Source organism: Eucyclogobius newberryi, unplaced genomic scaffold, assembly GCF_026437365.1.
Source record: "Eucyclogobius newberryi isolate DKJ021-1_F unplaced genomic scaffold, fEucNew1.0.hap1 SCAF_13, whole genome shotgun sequence".
NCBI classification, from domain to species: Eukaryota; Metazoa; Chordata; class Actinopteri; order Gobiiformes; family Gobiidae; genus Eucyclogobius; species Eucyclogobius newberryi.
The window spans coordinates 20,018,664-20,037,708 of record NW_027315757.1 but is presented as its reverse complement, the minus strand read 5'-3'; the positions used below and the strand labels follow the sequence as shown (position 1 = coordinate 20,037,708).

At 44.6% G+C, this 19,045-nt stretch overlaps 1 protein-coding gene across 1 annotated transcript; it reads right to left on the bottom strand.

The window, feature by feature from the left end:
* Positions 1 to 11,306: 11,306 nt before the first annotated feature.
* Positions 11,307 to 15,119, bottom strand: 42sp43 (P43 5S RNA-binding protein). Its single transcript, XM_072442877.1, has 9 exons — positions 14,977 to 15,119; positions 14,797 to 14,897; positions 14,018 to 14,114; positions 13,836 to 13,924; positions 13,612 to 13,685; positions 13,068 to 13,151; positions 12,513 to 12,742; positions 12,331 to 12,384; positions 11,307 to 11,594 (listed from the first exon to the last, which is right to left on the bottom strand). The coding sequence occupies exons 1-9, from the start codon at positions 15,112 to 15,114 to the stop codon at positions 11,340 to 11,342; spliced, it is 1,122 nt and encodes a 373-aa protein (XP_072298978.1). The 5' UTR covers positions 15,115 to 15,119; the 3' UTR covers positions 11,307 to 11,339.
* Positions 15,120 to 19,045: the final 3,926 nt, after the last annotated feature.

Genomic DNA, 19,045 nt, shown 5'->3' with positions numbered 1-19,045 from the left:
TTTGTGCGGGTCAAGATCCTCGCTGCAGAGTTCTGGACCATCTGCAGACGAGAGAGTTCCTTCTTGTTAAGACAGGAAAACAAGCTATTACAATAGTCTAAACGTGAAGAGACAAAAGCATGAATTATAAGTTCCAGGTCATTTTGAGACACCATTTTCCTGAGCTTAGAGATTTTCCTCAACTGAATGAAACAGTTCCTCATCAACAGCTTGGAGTGGTGCTCTAAAGACATGTCTTTGTCAAAGACAACACCCAAGTTTCTAAGACTTGGTTTTGCAGCCTAAAACACCCAAATACTGGTTCATCCCTGGAATGGCATCATCAGGGGCAATAATCAATGTTTCTGTTTTGTCAGCATTTAGCTGCAGAGTTTTGACTCAGCCATTGTTTTATTTGCACTAAACAACTGACCAAGGAGTTCAACTTCTGGATCTCAGAAGGTTTAAAAGAGCAATAGAGCTGTTACTGTTACTGATACTATTACTAATACTAATACTGTTACTGTTACTGTTACTGTTACTGATACTATTACTAATACTAATACTAATACTAATACTAATACTAATACTAATACTAATACTAATACTAATACTAATACTGTTACTGTTACTGTTACTGTTACTGATACTGATACTGATATACTGTTACTGAAACTGATACTGATACTAATAATGTTACTGTTGGTCATACTAATACTGTTACTGATACTGATACTGATACTGATACTGATACTGATACTGATACTGATACTGTTACTGAAACTGATACTAATAATGTTACTGTTGGTCATACTAATACTGATACTGATACTGATACTGATACTGATACTGTTACTGAAACTGATACTAATAATGTTACTGTTGGTCATACTAATACTGATACTGTTACTGATACTAATACTGACACTGATACTGACACTGATACTGATACTGATACCCACTAAGATTGTAGCCTTCTTGTACAGGCCCTACTTTTTCCAGACTTTTTCCAGTCAAGGATGTGGTCTGTAACGCAGTGACGCCGTTTCTATTTTACCAATACTATCAATACCTTTTCTTCTAGTACAACCAACTGCAAATACTACTACTGCTTTGGCAGAACTGCGATTGACATAGTTGTTACTGGCGTACACATTTGCGGCCAAAGTTTACAAAAGTAATCCAAGATAGTTGAGGAAAAGGCAACATAAAGGTGAGATATTGAAGAAGTTGCGGCGCAGATGTCATTTTATGTCCAATCTGCACGTGTGACAATTCATTTGTGTGTTTTAAGATTACATCCGGAGCGCGTCATGGCGGTGCGTCTTGTGGCGGCTCATTTAACGTCAGCGCCGCGCCGTATGTAGCAAAATATCGACTCACGGATCAATATTGCAATGAGGTTCTCTGTCAGAGTTCTTTTGTTGTTGTTTTTTTAGTTTGAACGCTTGCTAGGCTAATCAGCTCGTGGTAACAAATTATAAGACCTATAATTGTATCTTAAATATTATGGAAAAAAATTACAAAGTTATTCAAACATTTAGCTAATTTTTTAAAATATTTTTGTATCGCTTAAAACAACTGTGACATTAGTTACCAGCGTTGTGCCTTTAAATTCTTAAAATAAATGGGAAACGATTTAAACTTAATTACACTTGATTTTGTCTTGCTTTTTATTCTGACAGAAAGTAATTATTGCACGTTTGTTTTAAAACGATTGCGCCGCATGAAAGCGGTCGTACTTCACTTGATATTTTTGTAAATGAACACTGAACATTGTCTTTTTTTGGTATAAACCAGCGCGTTGTGACAAAATGAGACCGCTTTGGCCTTGAGGTTTAAAAATCATGTACACAAGTTTGAACTATCTCTATAACATCAACATGCTAACGCTTCTCTATTATCACACAGCCCAAATTACTGGCTACAATTCCACATATGTTTCGAGAACCTGTAATTAGTTGCTATTTATAGTCGCACCATTCATTTAATTGAGTCTTTTTGGCCATTGTGCCGCCTCCGACAGATTGTCTTTGTTTGAACGCTTCTTTTTCATTCCCAAGATAAAAGTGTGAATATTGCACGCCCAAAACAGCGACAGTGGGAGTCCTCCGAGTGTCTTCACGTTTGATTAGTTGAATAAATCGCCAGCGACAAATGTATTTATATGTAAATTTGGCGAACGGCGAATCTAAAGCGTTTTTATTTCCAAGGCTCATTATCGTAATGCTGCGTCGTCTCAGTTTGTGGATGTGAATAAATGTTTTAACGTGTGACGCCATAAACCAGATGTTACTCCACCAGTGTCAGCCGTTATTGTGTGAAACTTACAAAGTGTTTGGACTAGATTTTCTATACGTCTGCATGCATTTTATCAACAAAAACAATGCATTTCACGAGGAAGAGAAAGTCAAATATTCAGCACAGACAGAATACAAAGTAAAGGCAATTTATTATTAATAGTTCTGCAAAGAAAATGCTCCGAAAATGAATAATTCAGGACATATTTATCATTAAGTTTATTTTGAAGTCCTCAAACAAGAACAACAACAAACTGTTTTTTTATGGATCCAAATTATGATAATAATGGTTTTGCACAGTAAAAACAGAAACAAATGTTGCAACAAAACACAAATGTACACAAACTCGTGCTTTTTGCCATAGAATGCGATAACCCCTCCAGAATATCACCTTATTACTTTCTCATTTTATTCTTGACTTATCCTGAGCCCGCTATGTTCCTGCTCAGCTCTGTTTTATTTATTTTATTTTGTATCATTATTTTCTTTCATTTCTTTCATTTCTTGCATTTATTTATTTTATTTATTTTATTTATTTTATTTATTTTATTTATTTTATTTATTTTATTTATTTTATTTATTTTATTTTATTGTTATAATCACTATTATTCATTTTTATTATTATAATCACTATTCATTTATTTTTATTTATATTATTTACTTTTCTCTCTTTATTTGCATGGGCCATTTTGTTTTATGTATGTTTTGGTTGTTTTATGTTATGTTGTAAAAATGTAAAAGTAAGAAAATAAAACAACTACCCAACCTTTTGTACCAAGCCCAGGTTCAGAGAAAAGTACTCATCAGTGGTGTTTACGGCGTTGTGCTGCATGTAGTTATTGCTACATCAGTGTCATGGTTTCCTGTTCTGGACTGTATGCTGAATGTCTCCATCCTCTCTCCCCATTCCACGCTAAAGCAGAAACTCTTGTGAAACTGTCAAATGCCTTTATTTTTCATCCCGCTCTGTTGGAGATTTGGATTCACGTCATGTCGGTGAAAATGGTCCAAGAAACTGTTTCTTCCTGTTTTTATCGAGCGACTCTCTCTGCTGACCCCGGCGTGAACCTGGATAAAGAAAACAGTCTGTGCGAGGCTGAAGCTGAGCGAGCGGTCGAACAGCTTATATAAATGTGTGCGTGTATATTTTGTTCAGCGGATTCGTCAACATCAATAATTCAGTAAAATATCTTTATGACTCATTGTTTACGCGTCCACTACAGTCATTTCACAGTGACTGCACCAAGTACTCAAACAAATCTCTCTTTTATTTATCCATCCATCCATCCATCTTCTTCTTCTGCCGCTTTATCCGGGGCCGGGTCGCGGGGGCAGCAGTCTGAGCAGTGACTCCCAGACTTCCTCCTCCCCAGACACTTCCTCTAACTCCTCCGGGGGGATCCCGAGGCGTTCCCAGGCCAGCCGAGAGACATAGTCTCTCCAGCGTGTCCTGGGTCTTCCCCGGGGCCTCTTCCCGGTGGGACATGCCTGAAACACCTCCCGAGGGAGGCGCCCAGGAGGCATCCGGAACAGATGCCCGAGCCACCTCAGCTGGCTCCTCTCGACGTGGAGGAGCAGCGGCTCTACTCCGAGCTCCCCCCGTGTGGCCGAGCTCCTCACCTTATCTCTAAGGGAGCGCCCAGCCACACGGCGGAGGAAACTCATTTCGACCGCTTGTATCCGCGATCTTGTTCTTTCGGTCACTACCCAAAGCTCATGACCATAGGTGAGGGTAGGAACGTAGACCAACCGGTAAATAGAGAGCTTTGCCTTTCGGCTCAGCTCCCTCTTTACCACAACGGTCCGATGCAGCGACTGCATCACTGCAGCCGCTGCATCGATCCGCCTGTCGATCTCACGCGCCATCCTTCCCTCACTCGTGAACAAGACCCCGAGATACTTGAACTCCTCCACTTGGGGCAAGGACACCCCACCCACCTGGAGAGGGCAAGCCACCTTTTTCCGGTCGAGAACCATGGCCTCGGATTTGGAGGTGCTGATTCTCATCCCAGCCGCTTCACACTCGGCTGCAAACCGTCCCAGTGCATGTTGCAGGTCCGGGTTTGATGGAGCCATCAGGACAACATCGTCTGCAAACAGCAGAGATGAGATCCTGTGGTCCCCAAACCGGACACCCTCCGACCCCTGACTGCGCCTAGAAATTCTGTCCATAAAAATTATGAACAGAACCGGTGACAAAGGGCAGCCCTGGCGGAGTCCAACATGCACTGGGAACAGGTCTGACTTACTGCCGGCAATGCGAACACAGCTCCTGCTCCGGTCATACAGGGACCGGACAGCCCTGAGCAAAGGGCCCCGGACCCCGTACTCCCGGAGCACCCCCCAAAGGACACCCCGAGGGACACGGTCGAAAGCCTTCTCCAGATCCACAAAGCACATGTGGACTGGTTGGGCAAACTCCCATGAACCCTCGAGCACCCGATGGAGGGTATAGAGCTGGTCCAGTGTTCCACGACCGGGACGAAAACCACTCTGCTCCTCCTGAATCCGAGGTTCGACTATCGGTCGGATTCTCCTCTCCAGTACCTTGGAATAGACCTTACCCGGGAGGCTGAGGAGTGTGATCCCTCTGTAGGTGGAACACACCCTCCGGTCCCCCTTCTTGAACAGAGGGACCACCACCCCGGTCTGCCAGTCCAGAGGCACGGTCCCCGAACGCCACGCGATGTTGCAGAGACATGTCAACCAAGACAGTCCTACAACATCCAGATACTTTAGGTACTCAGGGCGGATCTCATCCACCCCCGGAGCCCTGCCACCGAGGAGTTTGCGAACAACCTCAGTGACTTCAGCTTGGGTGATGGATGAGCCAGCCTCCGAGTCCCCGGTCTCTACTTCCTCTTCGGAAGACGTGACTGAGGGATTAAGGAGATCCTCAAAGTATTCCTTCCACCGTCCGACGACATCCCCAGTCGAGGTCAGCAGGCCTCCACCCGCACCGTAAACGGTGTTGGTGAGACACTGCTTCCCCCTCCTGAGGCGCCGGACGGTTTGCCAGAATTTCTTTGGTGCCGACCGATAGTCCTCCTCCATGGCCTCCCCGAACTCCTCCCAGGCCCAGGTTTTTGCCTCTGCGACAGCACGAGCCGCGGCTCGCTTGGCCTGCCGATACCCGTCGATGACCTCCGGAGACCTACAAGCCAGAGTGGCCTGATAGGCCTCCTTCTTCAGTCTGACAGCATCCCTGACTTCCGGTGTCCACCACCGTGTTCGGGGGTTGCCGCCACGACAGGCACCGGAGACCACAGCTCCGAGCAGCCGCATCAACAATGGAGGCGGAGAACATGGTCCACTCGGACTCAATGTCCCCAGCCTCCCCCGGGACATGGGAGAAGCTCTCCCGGAGGTGCGAGTTGAATACCCTACTGACAGAAGGCTCTACTAGACGTTCCCAACAGACCCTCACAATGCGCTTGGGTCTGCCAAGTCTGTCCGGCTTCCTCCTCCGCCAGCGGATCCAACGCACCACCAGGTGGTGATCGGTTGACAACTCTGCCCCTCTCTTCACCCGAGTGTCCAAGACACGCGGCCGGAGGTCTGATGACACGACAACAAAGTCGATCATTGACCTCCGGCCTAGGGTGTCCTGGTGCCATGTGCACTGATGGACACCCTTGTGCTTGAACATGGTGTTCGTTATGGACAATCCGTGGCTAGCACAGAAGTCCAATAACTGAACACCGCTCGGGTTCAGATCGGGGAAGCCGTTCTTCCCGATCACCCCTCTCCAGGTGTCACTGTCATTGCCCACGTGGGCGTTGAAGTCCCCCAGTAGAACAACGGAGTCCCCGATCGGTGCACTGTCCAGTACCCCTCCCAAGGACTCCAAGAAGGCCGGGTACTCTGCACTGCTGTTCGGCCCGTAGGCCGCCACAACAGTGAGAGACCTGTCCCCCACCCGAAGGCGGAGGGACGCGACCCTCTCGTTCACCGGGGAAAACTCCAACACGTCCAGCCCCTCTCGAGGAGATGGGTTCCAGAGCCCAAACTGTGCGTGGAGGTGAGGCCGACTATATCTAGTCGGTATCGCTCAACCTCCCGCACAAGCTTTTATTTATCCATTTAACCTTTTTTTTTTAAATCATAAAATGTGCAACTTTTGTTTTAATTTGATTTGCTCGTATTTATGTAATTTTCATTTTAAACGTCTCATTTCAGTGACTCAAACAAATCTTTATTCATTTATACATTTTTCCCTTTTTTTATTATTAATGTGCAACTCTTGTTTTTATTTGATTTGCACATATTTATCTATTTTTTATTTTAAACGTCTCATTTCACTGTGACCATACCAATTACTCAAACAAATCTCTCTTTCATTGATTTATACATTTTTCCCTTTTTTCCCCAATTTCTTCAAATATGCAACTATTGTTTTTTATTGATTTGTACGTATTTATTTTTTAACCTTTTTAACTTATTTTGTATTCGTTACGGTAAAACGTGCCGTACAAATAAAGTTGGATTGGAAGATACAGGTCAAGGAGTTTAATTTGTTTTTGCAATTGTTTTTCGCCTGTAATTTCATAAAAGATCACATCTCCATGAAGACAAGCGCGTGGCGGATCCCCACAAAGAAAAGTGACTGTGGTGAGGTTAAATCATCCGTTATTGTAAAATTAAGTTTGTATTTGTATTTCCATTTGTAACGGGACAATAGATACAGCAGTGTCTCCAAATCCTTCTCCAGATTTGAGTCCAGACGGGGAAAAAATGCCACTTTGCTTGAAAGCTAACTGTTGTTTTGTTTGTTTGTTTGTTTGTTTAGCATTTTGTTCCCGGTAAATAAAACCTCCACTGGCTTTGTTGCAACAGCACTTTGAGGCGGAGACATTCTGAGGGACAAAAGAGGAACACCACGTCCAGGTCAGTGAAGCGTCTCTCGTTCTCGCGCCGATTCACACTGTGTACTGGCCTGAAACTGGACACGGGCGCACGTACCGCTGTCAGCCACGTCCCGACACGCCCGGGCTCCGGAAAGGTCACCAAACGGAATAATAAAATCAGAGCCAGAGAGTGGGACATGGAGGAGGAGAGCGTTTTAATGCTGCTGGACATATTCCATATTAAACGGTAAGACAGGCACAGCCCTGTAGCCTCAAACGAAGAAAACAAAAGCAACAAAGTCTAATTGTTCCTGTTCCTGTCAGCGCGGGAATTGGATTAAGGGCCAAAAGAGGTTCCAGCTGCTAATGCAACACAGTAATATATTCTGTATTATTGTAGCACGTCATGACTTTATAATAACACCTGACTTAGCCTTAAAGGACGCATATGCACGATTTTAAAGTCATAAACTTGACCATTATGTGTCCCCAGAAACCAGGTAAACATGTGCAAATCAAATATAGCTAATTACAATTTTAATGCTGATTTATTCTTAAACACAAACACATTAGACATGGCGTTTTGGTTCTTAATATTCTTCTCCGATCAAAGAGTATGTGAGCCCGACATGAGTCTCATTCAAGTTTCCAGTTCCAACAACTAAATCCAGTTTAAAGTGACGTAAGTCCAGCACCTGCCGACAATCATGACACAGTGAAAGTGGAGCTCATGGTTCCTCTTCAAAACCAGTGAGAGCACAGGTTACATAGTCCCTTTAATTCACCCACATGTGCCCTTTAATCCACCGACATACACCCACATGTGCCCTTTAATCCACCGACATACACCCACATGTGTCCTTTAATCCACCGACATACACCCACATGTGCCCTTTAATCCACCGACATACACCCACATGTGCCCTTTAATCCACCGACATACACCCACATGTGCCCTTTAATCCACCGACATACACCCACATGTGCCCTTTAATCCACCGACATACACCCACATGTGCCTTTAATGAACCGACATACACCCACATGTGCCCTTAATGAACCGACATACACCCACATGTGCCCTTTAATCCACCAACATACACCCACATGTGCCCTTTAATCCCCCGACATACACCCACATGTGCCCTTTAATCCACCGACATACACCCACATGTTCCCTTTAATCCACCGACATACACCCACATGTTCCCTTTAATCCACCGACATACACCCACGTGTCCCTTTAATGAACCGACATACACCCACATGTTCCCTTTAATCCACCGACATACACCCACGTGTCCGTTTAATAAACCGACATACACCCACATGTGCCCTTTAATCCACCGACATACACCCACGTGTGCCCTTTAATCCACCGACATATACCCACATGTGCCCTTTAATCCACCACATATACCCACATGTCCCCTTTAATCCACCGACATACACCCACATGTGCCCTTTAATCCACCGACATACACCCACATGTCCCCTTTAATCCACCGACATACACCCACATGTGCCCTTTAATCCCCCGACATACACCCACATGTGCCCTTTAATCCACCGACATACACCCACATGTTCCCTTTAATCCACCGACATACACCCACATGTTCCCTTTAATCCACCGACATACACCCACATGTGCCCTTTAATCCACCGACATACACCCACGTGTCCCTTTAATGAACCGACATACACCCACATGTTCCCTTTAATCCACCGACATACACCCATGTGTCCCTTTAATAAACCGACATACACCCACATGTGCCCTTTAATCCACCGACATACACCCACGTGTGCCCTTTAATCCACCGACATACACCCACATGTGCCCTTTAATCCACCGACATACACCCACATGTCCCCTTTAATCCACCGACATACACCCACATGTGCCCTTTAATCCACCGACATACACCCACATGTCCCCTTTAATCCACCGATATACACCCACGTGCCTTTAACCGACATACACCCACATGTCCCTTTAATGAACCGACATACACCCACATGTCCCTTTAATGAACCGACATAAACCCACATGTGCCTTTAACCGACATACACCCACATGTGCCCTTTAATCCACCGACATACACCCACATGTGCCCTTTAATCCACCGACATACACCCACATGTCCCCTTTAATCCACCGACATACACCCACATGTGCCCTTTAATCCACCGACATACACCCACATGTGCCTTTAACCGACATACACCCACATGTCCCTTTAATGAACAGACATACACCCACATGTCCCTTTAATGAACCGACATACACCCACATGTCCCTTTAACAGACATACACCCACATGTGCCTTTGACATACACCCACATGTGCCTTTGACATACACCCACATGTGCCTTTGACATACACCCACATGTCCCTTTAACAGACATACACCCACATGTCTCTTTAACATACACCCACATGTGCCTTTGACATACACTCACATGTGCCTTTAACAGACATACACCCACATCTCCCTTTAATAGCTGCTACAGTCACTTGCTGCTGTATTTAAATTTATAGATTAAAATGAAATCAGCATGTGCTCATTAAAGAGGACAGAAGCAACAGCTGAAATGAAACGGTTCAAAGTGATCCACTAAAGTGACAGAACGAGTGACTCAGGCTTTACTCATCCATCGAGCTTTGTTGATGTAAAATGAGCTCCAGCGTGAGCAGAGACGGAGGAGGGTGGAGGAGGTGGTGGAGGGAAGAGAAGAGGGAGGAGGGCAGAGGAGGAATGAGGGAGGCTTCAGAGGGGAAGAAGGAGGGAGGCTTCAGAGTGGAGGCTGAGGAGAGGAGGAAGAAGGAAGGAGGCTGAGGAGAGGAGGCTGAGGAGAAGGGAGGCTGAAGGAAGGAGGAAGGAGGAGGAGGTTGAGGAGGAAGGAGGATTCAGAGAGGAGGCTGAGGAGAAGGGAGGTTGAGGAGAGGAGGGAGGCAGGTTTCAGAGCGGAGGAAGGAGGCTGAGGAGGAAGGAGGATTCAGAGAGGAGGCTGAGAAGGGAGGCTTCAGAGGAAGATTTCAGAGAGGAGGAAGGAGGCTTCAGAGGGAGGAAGGAGCTCTGTGCTTAGGACTCACCATCAGGAGCCACAGACTCTGCTTTTTACCCATGTGATTGTTCAAAGGCCTCAGAAGATAAATAGGAAGTGAACGTGATAAACTATTAAACTTCAAATTAAAACCATTAGACACACACCGGTTTTAACCTTTAGAAATATGCAACAGTCTTCACCCGCTCACTATACACGTAATTAAGTCATTATCCAGCAGGGGGCGCTCTGCAGTGACCATTTGATTTATAGTGGTTTTACACAAATAAATCACAACTGAGCTTAAATTCTGACTCAAACCTGGAACAAGGACTGGGAAAAAAAGAAAACAATCCGGACTAAACCAGGAAGTGAAGAGCACACTTTAGGTTCATTAAAGCTGCAACTATTGACTGATAATTGTATTTTGTATATATATGCGTACGGTCCGGATGTATATTTGGACCAGACTCAAATACATACAAAACTATTTTAAAAAAAAACTGACTCATAAATCGGTTCCACATTTGTCACCATATTTTAACCTTTATTTGGTTCAACATGTATAAACGCAAAGTAGAAATAACTGACTAGTCGACAGCTTTCTCATAAGTTAATCAAGTTTTCCGCCTCAGAAAGTGAACTGTAAAAACACCTGCAATTCTCTCATGAAGTGTTTTCTCGGCCATAAACAAAGCACTCGTTAACACGTCGCTCACACTGCCCCCGGTGGACAGCTCACGTTAGGACAGGAGCGCTGCGGCTGGACCACCTTTCAGCCAATTAGTCATGAAAAAATGCACATGATTACGAGCGATGCAATACGTGTCGGAGAGCAAAGAACTACTTAAATACAAACTTGGACATTTTTTGCAGCTTTTGCTCCTGGCGTTTAAATTATAAAACACAAAATGGCACCAAAAAAGGCACTTTAGCGTTAAATGGTCGATGGCAGTTATCAGACACACGACTTGCATAAACAAACTGGTTTATTGGGTCAAATGCAGGGGAGCAGTCCATGCATTTCAGTTAAGACCTTTACAACTCAAACTTTGACCTTTGGCCAAACAATATTCAAATAATCACTCAATGTATTCCAGTTACATTCCAAAACAAATTACCCAATAGACGTTGAAAACAAAAGTCACAATGAGATGCCGTTTTATCCTTGGACTGGAGCCACAGCAGGTTTGGGACGCAAGGGTTTGATGGAGAACAGGTCTCGCAGGTTCACCTCCGGGTCGACGTAGTGCGGGATCTTGCGCTCGTTGAAGAGGCCGGAGAGGTCGGTCTCCACTTTGGTCCGACGGGAGATCCTCATCCTGGTGGCAAACAGGTTCCTCAGGTTCTCCTCCACCAGCGGCAGGTGGTGCCCGTCCAGACGCCTCTGCCACAACTTCTTAGAGTGACGGCGTTTCTGCGGGACACACGCCAGGTTCAGTTCACGAAAGACTTAGTCGCCTACAGGCCATTTCTGTGGTCGAGTTCTAGAGCCTTACTCAAGAGGGAGGGTTCCTAGAGCCCGACTCGAGAGGGGGAGTTCCTAGAGCCCGACTCGAGAGGGGGAGTTCCTAGAGCCCGACTCGAGAGGGGGAGTTCCTAGAGCCCGACTCGAGAGGGGGAGTTCCTAGAGCCCGACTCGAGAGGGGGAGTTCCTAGAGCCCGACTCGAGAGGGGGAGTTCCTAGAGCCCGACTCGAGGGGGGGGGCGGGTTCTAGAGCCCGGCTCGAGGGGGGGGCGGGTTCTAGAGCCCGGCTCGAGGGGGGGGCGGGTTCTAGAGCCCGGCTCGAGGGGGGGGCGGGTTCTAGAGCCCGACTCGAGAGGGGGGGTCTAGAGCCCGACTCGAGAGGGGGGGGGTCTAGAGCCCGACTCGAGAGGGGGGGGGGTCTAGAGCCCGACTCGAGAGGGGGGGGTCTAGAGCCCGACTCGAGAGGGGGGTCTAGAGCCCGACTCGAGAGGGGGGGGTCTAGATCCCGACCAACAGGGAGGTTCTGATCAGAACAAGGTTCCCAAAATAAACAGTTCTTCAATAACATTTTAGTTTATACGACAGTAAAGGGGAAATTGAGAAGAGGCTCTTACTCTTCAGAAAATAGTGAATTATATTTTTACTGGTTTTATTAAATCACATCTTGGCGTTGTGTGGAAATTACCTTTGTTACAGTGACGTTTGGATCATGACGCAGCAAATGTCTGTTCATGCTCTCCTACGAAACAGAGCGAGGTGAGCACAATGACAATGAGCACCCACCACCGGACACGCCCTACACCCCGCCCTACACCCCACCCCAGACCCACCCAACACCAGACCCGTCCCGCCCTGGCGTCGACTCACCCGCATGGCGAAGGCGCGCGTGCACTCTGGGAAGGGGCAGCTGTACTTCTCCAGTTTGAGGTGCACTTTGCGGATGTGGTGCTGCAGGTTGAAGGTGGTGGAGAAGTAGACTTTACAGTCCTGTCGTGGACACACCAGGACGGGCTTGTGGGAGGCGTGCAGCCGCTTGTGCCGGCGAAGGGCGTCTGCCTTCTTAAACTCCTTCTGGCACTGTTTGCAGGTGAACGTAGCTGTGAGGAAGGGTTAGCTTTTTTTAGAGGGCACAATTACAGAAGGATTTGCACAAAAAAAACACCATGAATGCAGAGGATTTATTAATAGAAATGTATTTTTAGTCAAGACAATTTGCATGTTTCCATTCTTAAAGCAAAGCATTTTATCCAATCCAACTTTATTTGTATGGCACATTTTACCAACAAAGTCTCATTTTGCACAAAGTACAAAACATGCACAAGTAAAAAAGGTTTGAAAAAATTAACGTACAAACCAAATTCTGAACTAAATATACACTTTCAGGACCACATGATTCTGAGGCCGTGTTAAATGCCCGGTTACCTGGGTGTTTTGATGCCAGGTGTTTCTGTAGCCGGCCCCAAGTACGTTCAAACGCCTGACAGTCGGCACGAGGGCAGCGATAACCTGCACGACATCACAACATATAAACTTGATCAAGCGTCAGAAAATGTGTCGTCAACTTTTAACTGGAAATATTCATTTTATGGGATTTCAATCATTGAGCGAACAATTGAAGAAACGCTCCAATTACTTCCACTAACATTACACTTTTATACGGGCCGTATAAGATCAATATTACCACTTTATTCCTTATTCTCCAGCTACAAGTCTCCAGTCTGCATACTTTTTTTTATTTTTATCTCATTAAAACATGCATTTAAAAACACTTTATCATAGAACTAGTCGACCGCTCATAGTTATTGCCCTACCAATTATAACGGTCACAATTTAAACCATGCAATTCACACGTCTGCACTGAATATGTCCAGTTGCTGGCGTTATACTCCTCATCGACATCGCCCGTTTTCAGCAACTCGCACGTAGGCCATCTTCCCTGGACGCCGCAAAAGACAGTCTTGCCCACCTGCGTGCGTCTTTTCGTGGGCTTTCCGAGCGACGTGGGATTCGAAAGTGGCAGCACAGCCGTCCTTTGAACAGCTAAAACACAGGAGACGATGTGTAAAAATACTGTGAACTCGTCTCTGGGGCCAAACTCCTACTCGAGTCCAAACCAGACACTGTAGAGTATATCGGGGCAAATGTGCAATTACTGCCACAGAACGCAAACTAAAAAAGCGCTAAACTTACCAAAACCTGGGCGAAACGTTGTGCGTCGTCAAATGCAGCTTATACTGTCGTCGTTTTTTGAAGGTCAGGGGACATTTGGGCTGTGTGCACTGGAGAAATGGATTGAAACGTTAGATGTCACAGGGCGGAATCGTTGCACTCTGGCGACATCTTGTGGCCAATTGCTTTAACTGCAGACGCACCTTGAAGTATTTGTTCTTGTCCCCGTGAGTGAAGCGGATGTGTCTTTTCAGGTTCCCCGCACTGAAGAAGCTTTTGAGGCAGTTTGCGAATTTGCATCTGGAAAAAACGGCCATAAATGTGAAAAGCAGCAGTGGTAGAAAGTAGCAAAAGACAAAACTAAAAGTACTGTACTTGAGTCAAATGTTTAGGCATACGGGCGTCGTCTTAAGTACATTTTACAGTGAATATGTTTTACATGCGTGAGCAGGTATGTGCACCTTCAACATGTTTTCATTTGAAGAGTAAAATACATATCTTTGGAGTTCGAGAACTGGCCAAGGTGACATCCCGCTTAAATATTTCCAGTTAAAACCAAATATATATGGGGTTTTAATATAAAAATGGCTAGATGTATTACATTACTGATCTAAACACTTCCTTTGAATCAGTACAATAACTCAAATTCACTACATATGATGCTTAAACAGTTCTCAAAAAATCTGAAATACTTCACATGTTTTACTCTGAAAGTACATTTAAACTAGGTAGATTTTTACTTGTGCCAACTTTGCCCCCCCCCCTGTACTTTTACTTAACTTGAGTACTTCTACCATCACACTATTATACATTATAATGAGTCATCAACTAGATTCAAAAGTGTTAATCATCATTTGCCCATGTCCACAACATGAATAGTGCGTTACTCAATACTTGAATTAGACCTAGTTTTGTACATTCTACCCTTGTTTAATCAGTAATTCTTAACCTAAATTAGGCAAATGTGGAGTTTGTTACGCACGTGAACTGTTTGACTCCTTTGTGTTGGAGCATGTGGCGACTGAGGTGCGACTTCCTCTTGAAGCGGCGCCCGCACTCAGCCGCAGCGCACTGGTACAGCCGCTGCGCAAACACAACATCATCATTAATATCTCATCATTTACGGTCCTAATGAAGCATATTCCGTGTGCTAGAAGTGTACCTGTCCGGTGTGTACGGTCTGGTGCTCGTTCAGCCTCCACTGGCGCGTGAACGTGGCCCCGCAGTCCGCGTGCGTGCAGTTAAAGAGCTGCAGCGGCGGCGCACCCGGGGCCGGTTTGGCGCTGCTGATTCCGTTCATTTTCTCCTGGTTGTGACGGTGTTGCTCTCGTGCGTTCGGTCCGGATGTAAAGTGGGGAAACCGCCGCCTCTGTCGGTCGGTTTTAAAGGCTTTCAGGGCTCGGTTGATTGGTTGATTGTCTGCGGCTGGTTGTGCGTCAGAAAACAAATCGACGCAGTCGTTTTGAAAGAGGTGCGCAAATCGTAGGCGCCACCTAATGGATGTTCTGTGTCTTGTCCAATTTGTTTAACCACTTTTGTTGCAGAGAAGTGGGGCCCTAGTCCTGTGAGTTGATGCGTTGCTGGTTGTGATTTTGCCTTTTGCCCAGCAGGGGGCAGACTGAGCCCATCAGACTGGGAAAAGAAAGACGACAGAAAAAACAGTTGGGTTGTTGTTATTCAATTGAGAATCTTTCAACTTTTGGACCAAAACAGGTTTTTAAAAACACATTTTTAACATTTATTTGTGACAAAACGAAATAAAAACATCACGTTCTGTTAAAATCCGATGGCCAAATTTTTTTTTACACCTTTATCTTTCTGTATTTGATTTAAACTATACTTTCTTTAAACACACTGACACTTCTATGACTCACCAACATTTTATCTATTTGTTCAAACTTACCCTGGTTTGAACAAAGTTTAGATACTTGGTTTAGTTCAGGGTTCAGGCCTAGTTTCTTCCTCTTTTTTTTGTTAGTTTTTTTGTGTGGTGCGTAAACATGACTTTGTTCTATTAGAATTTGTTCATTTCCGTGATTCCTTTCCCTCTTTTGTGTGTGTGTGTGATAGTGTTGAGTTCAAAGGAAATGTGATATTGAGCTCTTTTTGCAGTGTTTATTTTTATTTTTGCTAATCACCTCTGGTTGAGACCCAAGGTGACTATAACCTAAAATATGAGAATAAATCCTGATTATGAAGTTTTGATTATACATATTTACATCCGTGTGTGTGTGTGTGTATGTGTATATGTATATATATATATATATATATATATATATATATATATATATATATATATATATATATATATATATATATATATATATATATATATCAAAATGAAGACAATGTTGTTTTGAGGATATGCAACATTTTAATATTGAGTGTCTTGTTTATAGTAAAACATTTTTTACAAAAAGCTGATTAAAATAAAAATGAAAGAATTTGTGTTATAAATGTTCAAATATGTGTTTGAGGTGGTATTTCTGCACACATTTGTCTGATAATTAAACCTCAGTTAACACATTTAAAGAAGTGTTTTTGCACATTTCCACTGGATTGACGTAAAATTGACTGAATATCGTCATCAAGATACAAATATTGTGATATTAATTTTTGTCGATATCGCCCAGCCCTCATCCTTATCCACCAACAGGATTTGAACTGTTTAAGGCACGTGTTAATGACCATAGATTTTAGACTAAGAAATATAAAAAAACATACTGAACTTTTGGTTTGTATTTGGGTTTTATTGAGTCAAAATTGAAGTGATTTTTTTCAGAGGCGAGATAAATGTGATTCAAGTGAGTCAAATCTGTTGAAGTGTGTGATTTAGATAAGAAACAGGACAGAACCAGGAGTCGTGCTGAAGTCACATGACGAGAGCTTTAGTCATCTTTATCTTTTGTCTTTGAGAGGCACAAGTTGATATCTCGTCTTTTTCACACTTTACAAAACCATTTCAGAGTAAAAAAAAAAGATTCATCTGTTTAATTTTCCTATTAATAAATAAATAAATGTGGCACTTGTTTTATTCCAGAGCAGAAGTCAAGACAAAGTGATCCGCCTGTTCAGACTGCAGGTCCACTGCAGGTCAACTCACTGCAGGTCAAACCACTGCAGGTCAAACCACTGCAGGTCAAACCACTGCAGGTCAACTCACTGCAGGTCAAACCACTGCAGGTCAAACCACTGCAGGTCAACTCACTGCAGGTCAACTCACTGCAGGTCAAACCACTGCAGGTCAAACCACTGCAGGTCAACTCACTGCAGGTCAAACCACTGCAGGTCAAACCACTGCAGGTCAACTCACTGCAGGTCAACTCACTGCAGGTCAAACCACTGCAGGTCAACTCACTGCAGGTCAAACCACTGCAGGTCAAACCACTGCAGGTCAACTCACTGCAGGTCAAACCACTGCAGGTCAAACCACTGCAGGTCAAATTACTACAGAGACACTTTTTAATGGGAAAATGAGGGAAATAAACAGATAAAACCTTCAAACAGCAAAGTTAAAACGCAAAATTAAACTTAACTTTTTTACGAGTGACAAAGACAATAAAAAAGGTTGACATTTCAAGACAGAAGATGACGAATTGGCATTACAATCTCTCTCATCACGTGACCACAGCATGACTCTGGTTTTGTCCTGTTCCTTCTCCACATCAGACACGTCACAGCTGCTGGTTTTACACATAAAACTGATTTGAGTCACATCTTGGTGGCAATTTGAACCTCTTCCTTCCGAAAAGATCTGATTTCGAGAAGAAAACCAAAACATCTCAATTGAGCATCAAGACCTGCGGCGTGGACGTGACGCGCGATGACGCAATGAAGCCGCTGCGTGACGTGTTCGTGCTCTTGGCTGGAAGAGCACCCCCTCTCTTGGCCCCTCTTCAGTGCCTCCTTTGTCTTCACACTTGACGTCATTCACAGCCTCGCCAAACGTCGCATTAACCGAATGACTGCGCCACTTCTCATCCTTCCTTTAAGATGATGGCGGATTTCCAACGCGCGCATCGTCCCCTGACGCTGCAGTTCTCCCCCGCGCATCCTCACCCACCCACCCTCACCCCCAGCTCGTCTCGAATGGGGTCAGATGAAATATTCAGGCGGGTTTGTCAGCGCGTCCATTAGTGAAATGTGCGGCAGAAGCGCGCGCGTCAGGGAAAACCGCTCCACGAGCCCAAAAACACTTTTGCAGAGGGTCCCGGGGCAGAGGAGGAGGGGGTGGAGGAGGTGGTGGAGGTGGAGGAGGAGGTGCTCAGGGGCCACGATCCGCAGCTCTGCAAGGATTAGGAGAACGCGCAAAGAGAGGGTGAAGTGTGTATCGATCCGCCGGGCAATTAGTGCGTCGTATTAAGCCAAGTGCGTGATTTGCCACTTTATGGGAAGAAGTTGCGGGTGTGGAGAAGTTTACTGCACGCGGTCACGTCACTGACTGAAGTATAGGCCCGCGTGACTTTGGAATTAAATAGAATTGTGATTAGATTTGCGGAAAACGTTGAAAATCGTCTGCGCAAGAGCGTTCACATTTGAGAGGAAGCTGATGTGTGAACTGATGAGCCAATACAAGAAGCACATGATTTCAGAACATATTTGAAGAGGTCTCGACTACACGTATAACACGTTTTTTTCTGTTAAATGTTTGCAGAGAACATTCTATTTTACATAATTGCCGCGTTTGTGATTTGATTTTGCGCCAAATGAAATTGCGATTTCGATTCCATCATGTTAAGCCCCAATGACAGAATATTGACCCTGAAATGTGCACAATATTACCTTTCTAGTGGAGATATTATGGCATGAAACCTTTATCTCTCTAGCATTTATTCAATCACCGTTTTTCCGTGACTAAAATCACCTTGAAAAACATGCATTCTTGCAGCGAGCGGACTTTTCTCTCCACAGATCTGACCTGTAACACTCTTGGTGGCGTCGCACGTTTGTTTCTGGAGCTAATTATGCTTAATGCCATAACGTGAGTGTGATTGGACACGATTCTATAAGCAATAATAACAACTCCACACAAAAAACGCGTGGCACACTTGAGAAATCACACAGTGTACCTTTAACTTTGTGCGTGTTCAACTCTTTAAAAGTCGAATGAAATAAAATACAACATGTTCAAATCTCTTATCAATATTTCGAAAATCCCCAATCAAGATCAGCTACAAAATGTTCTATCATGTTGTTACTATTTTTGGTCAAATTAATTGCAATTGTAGTAG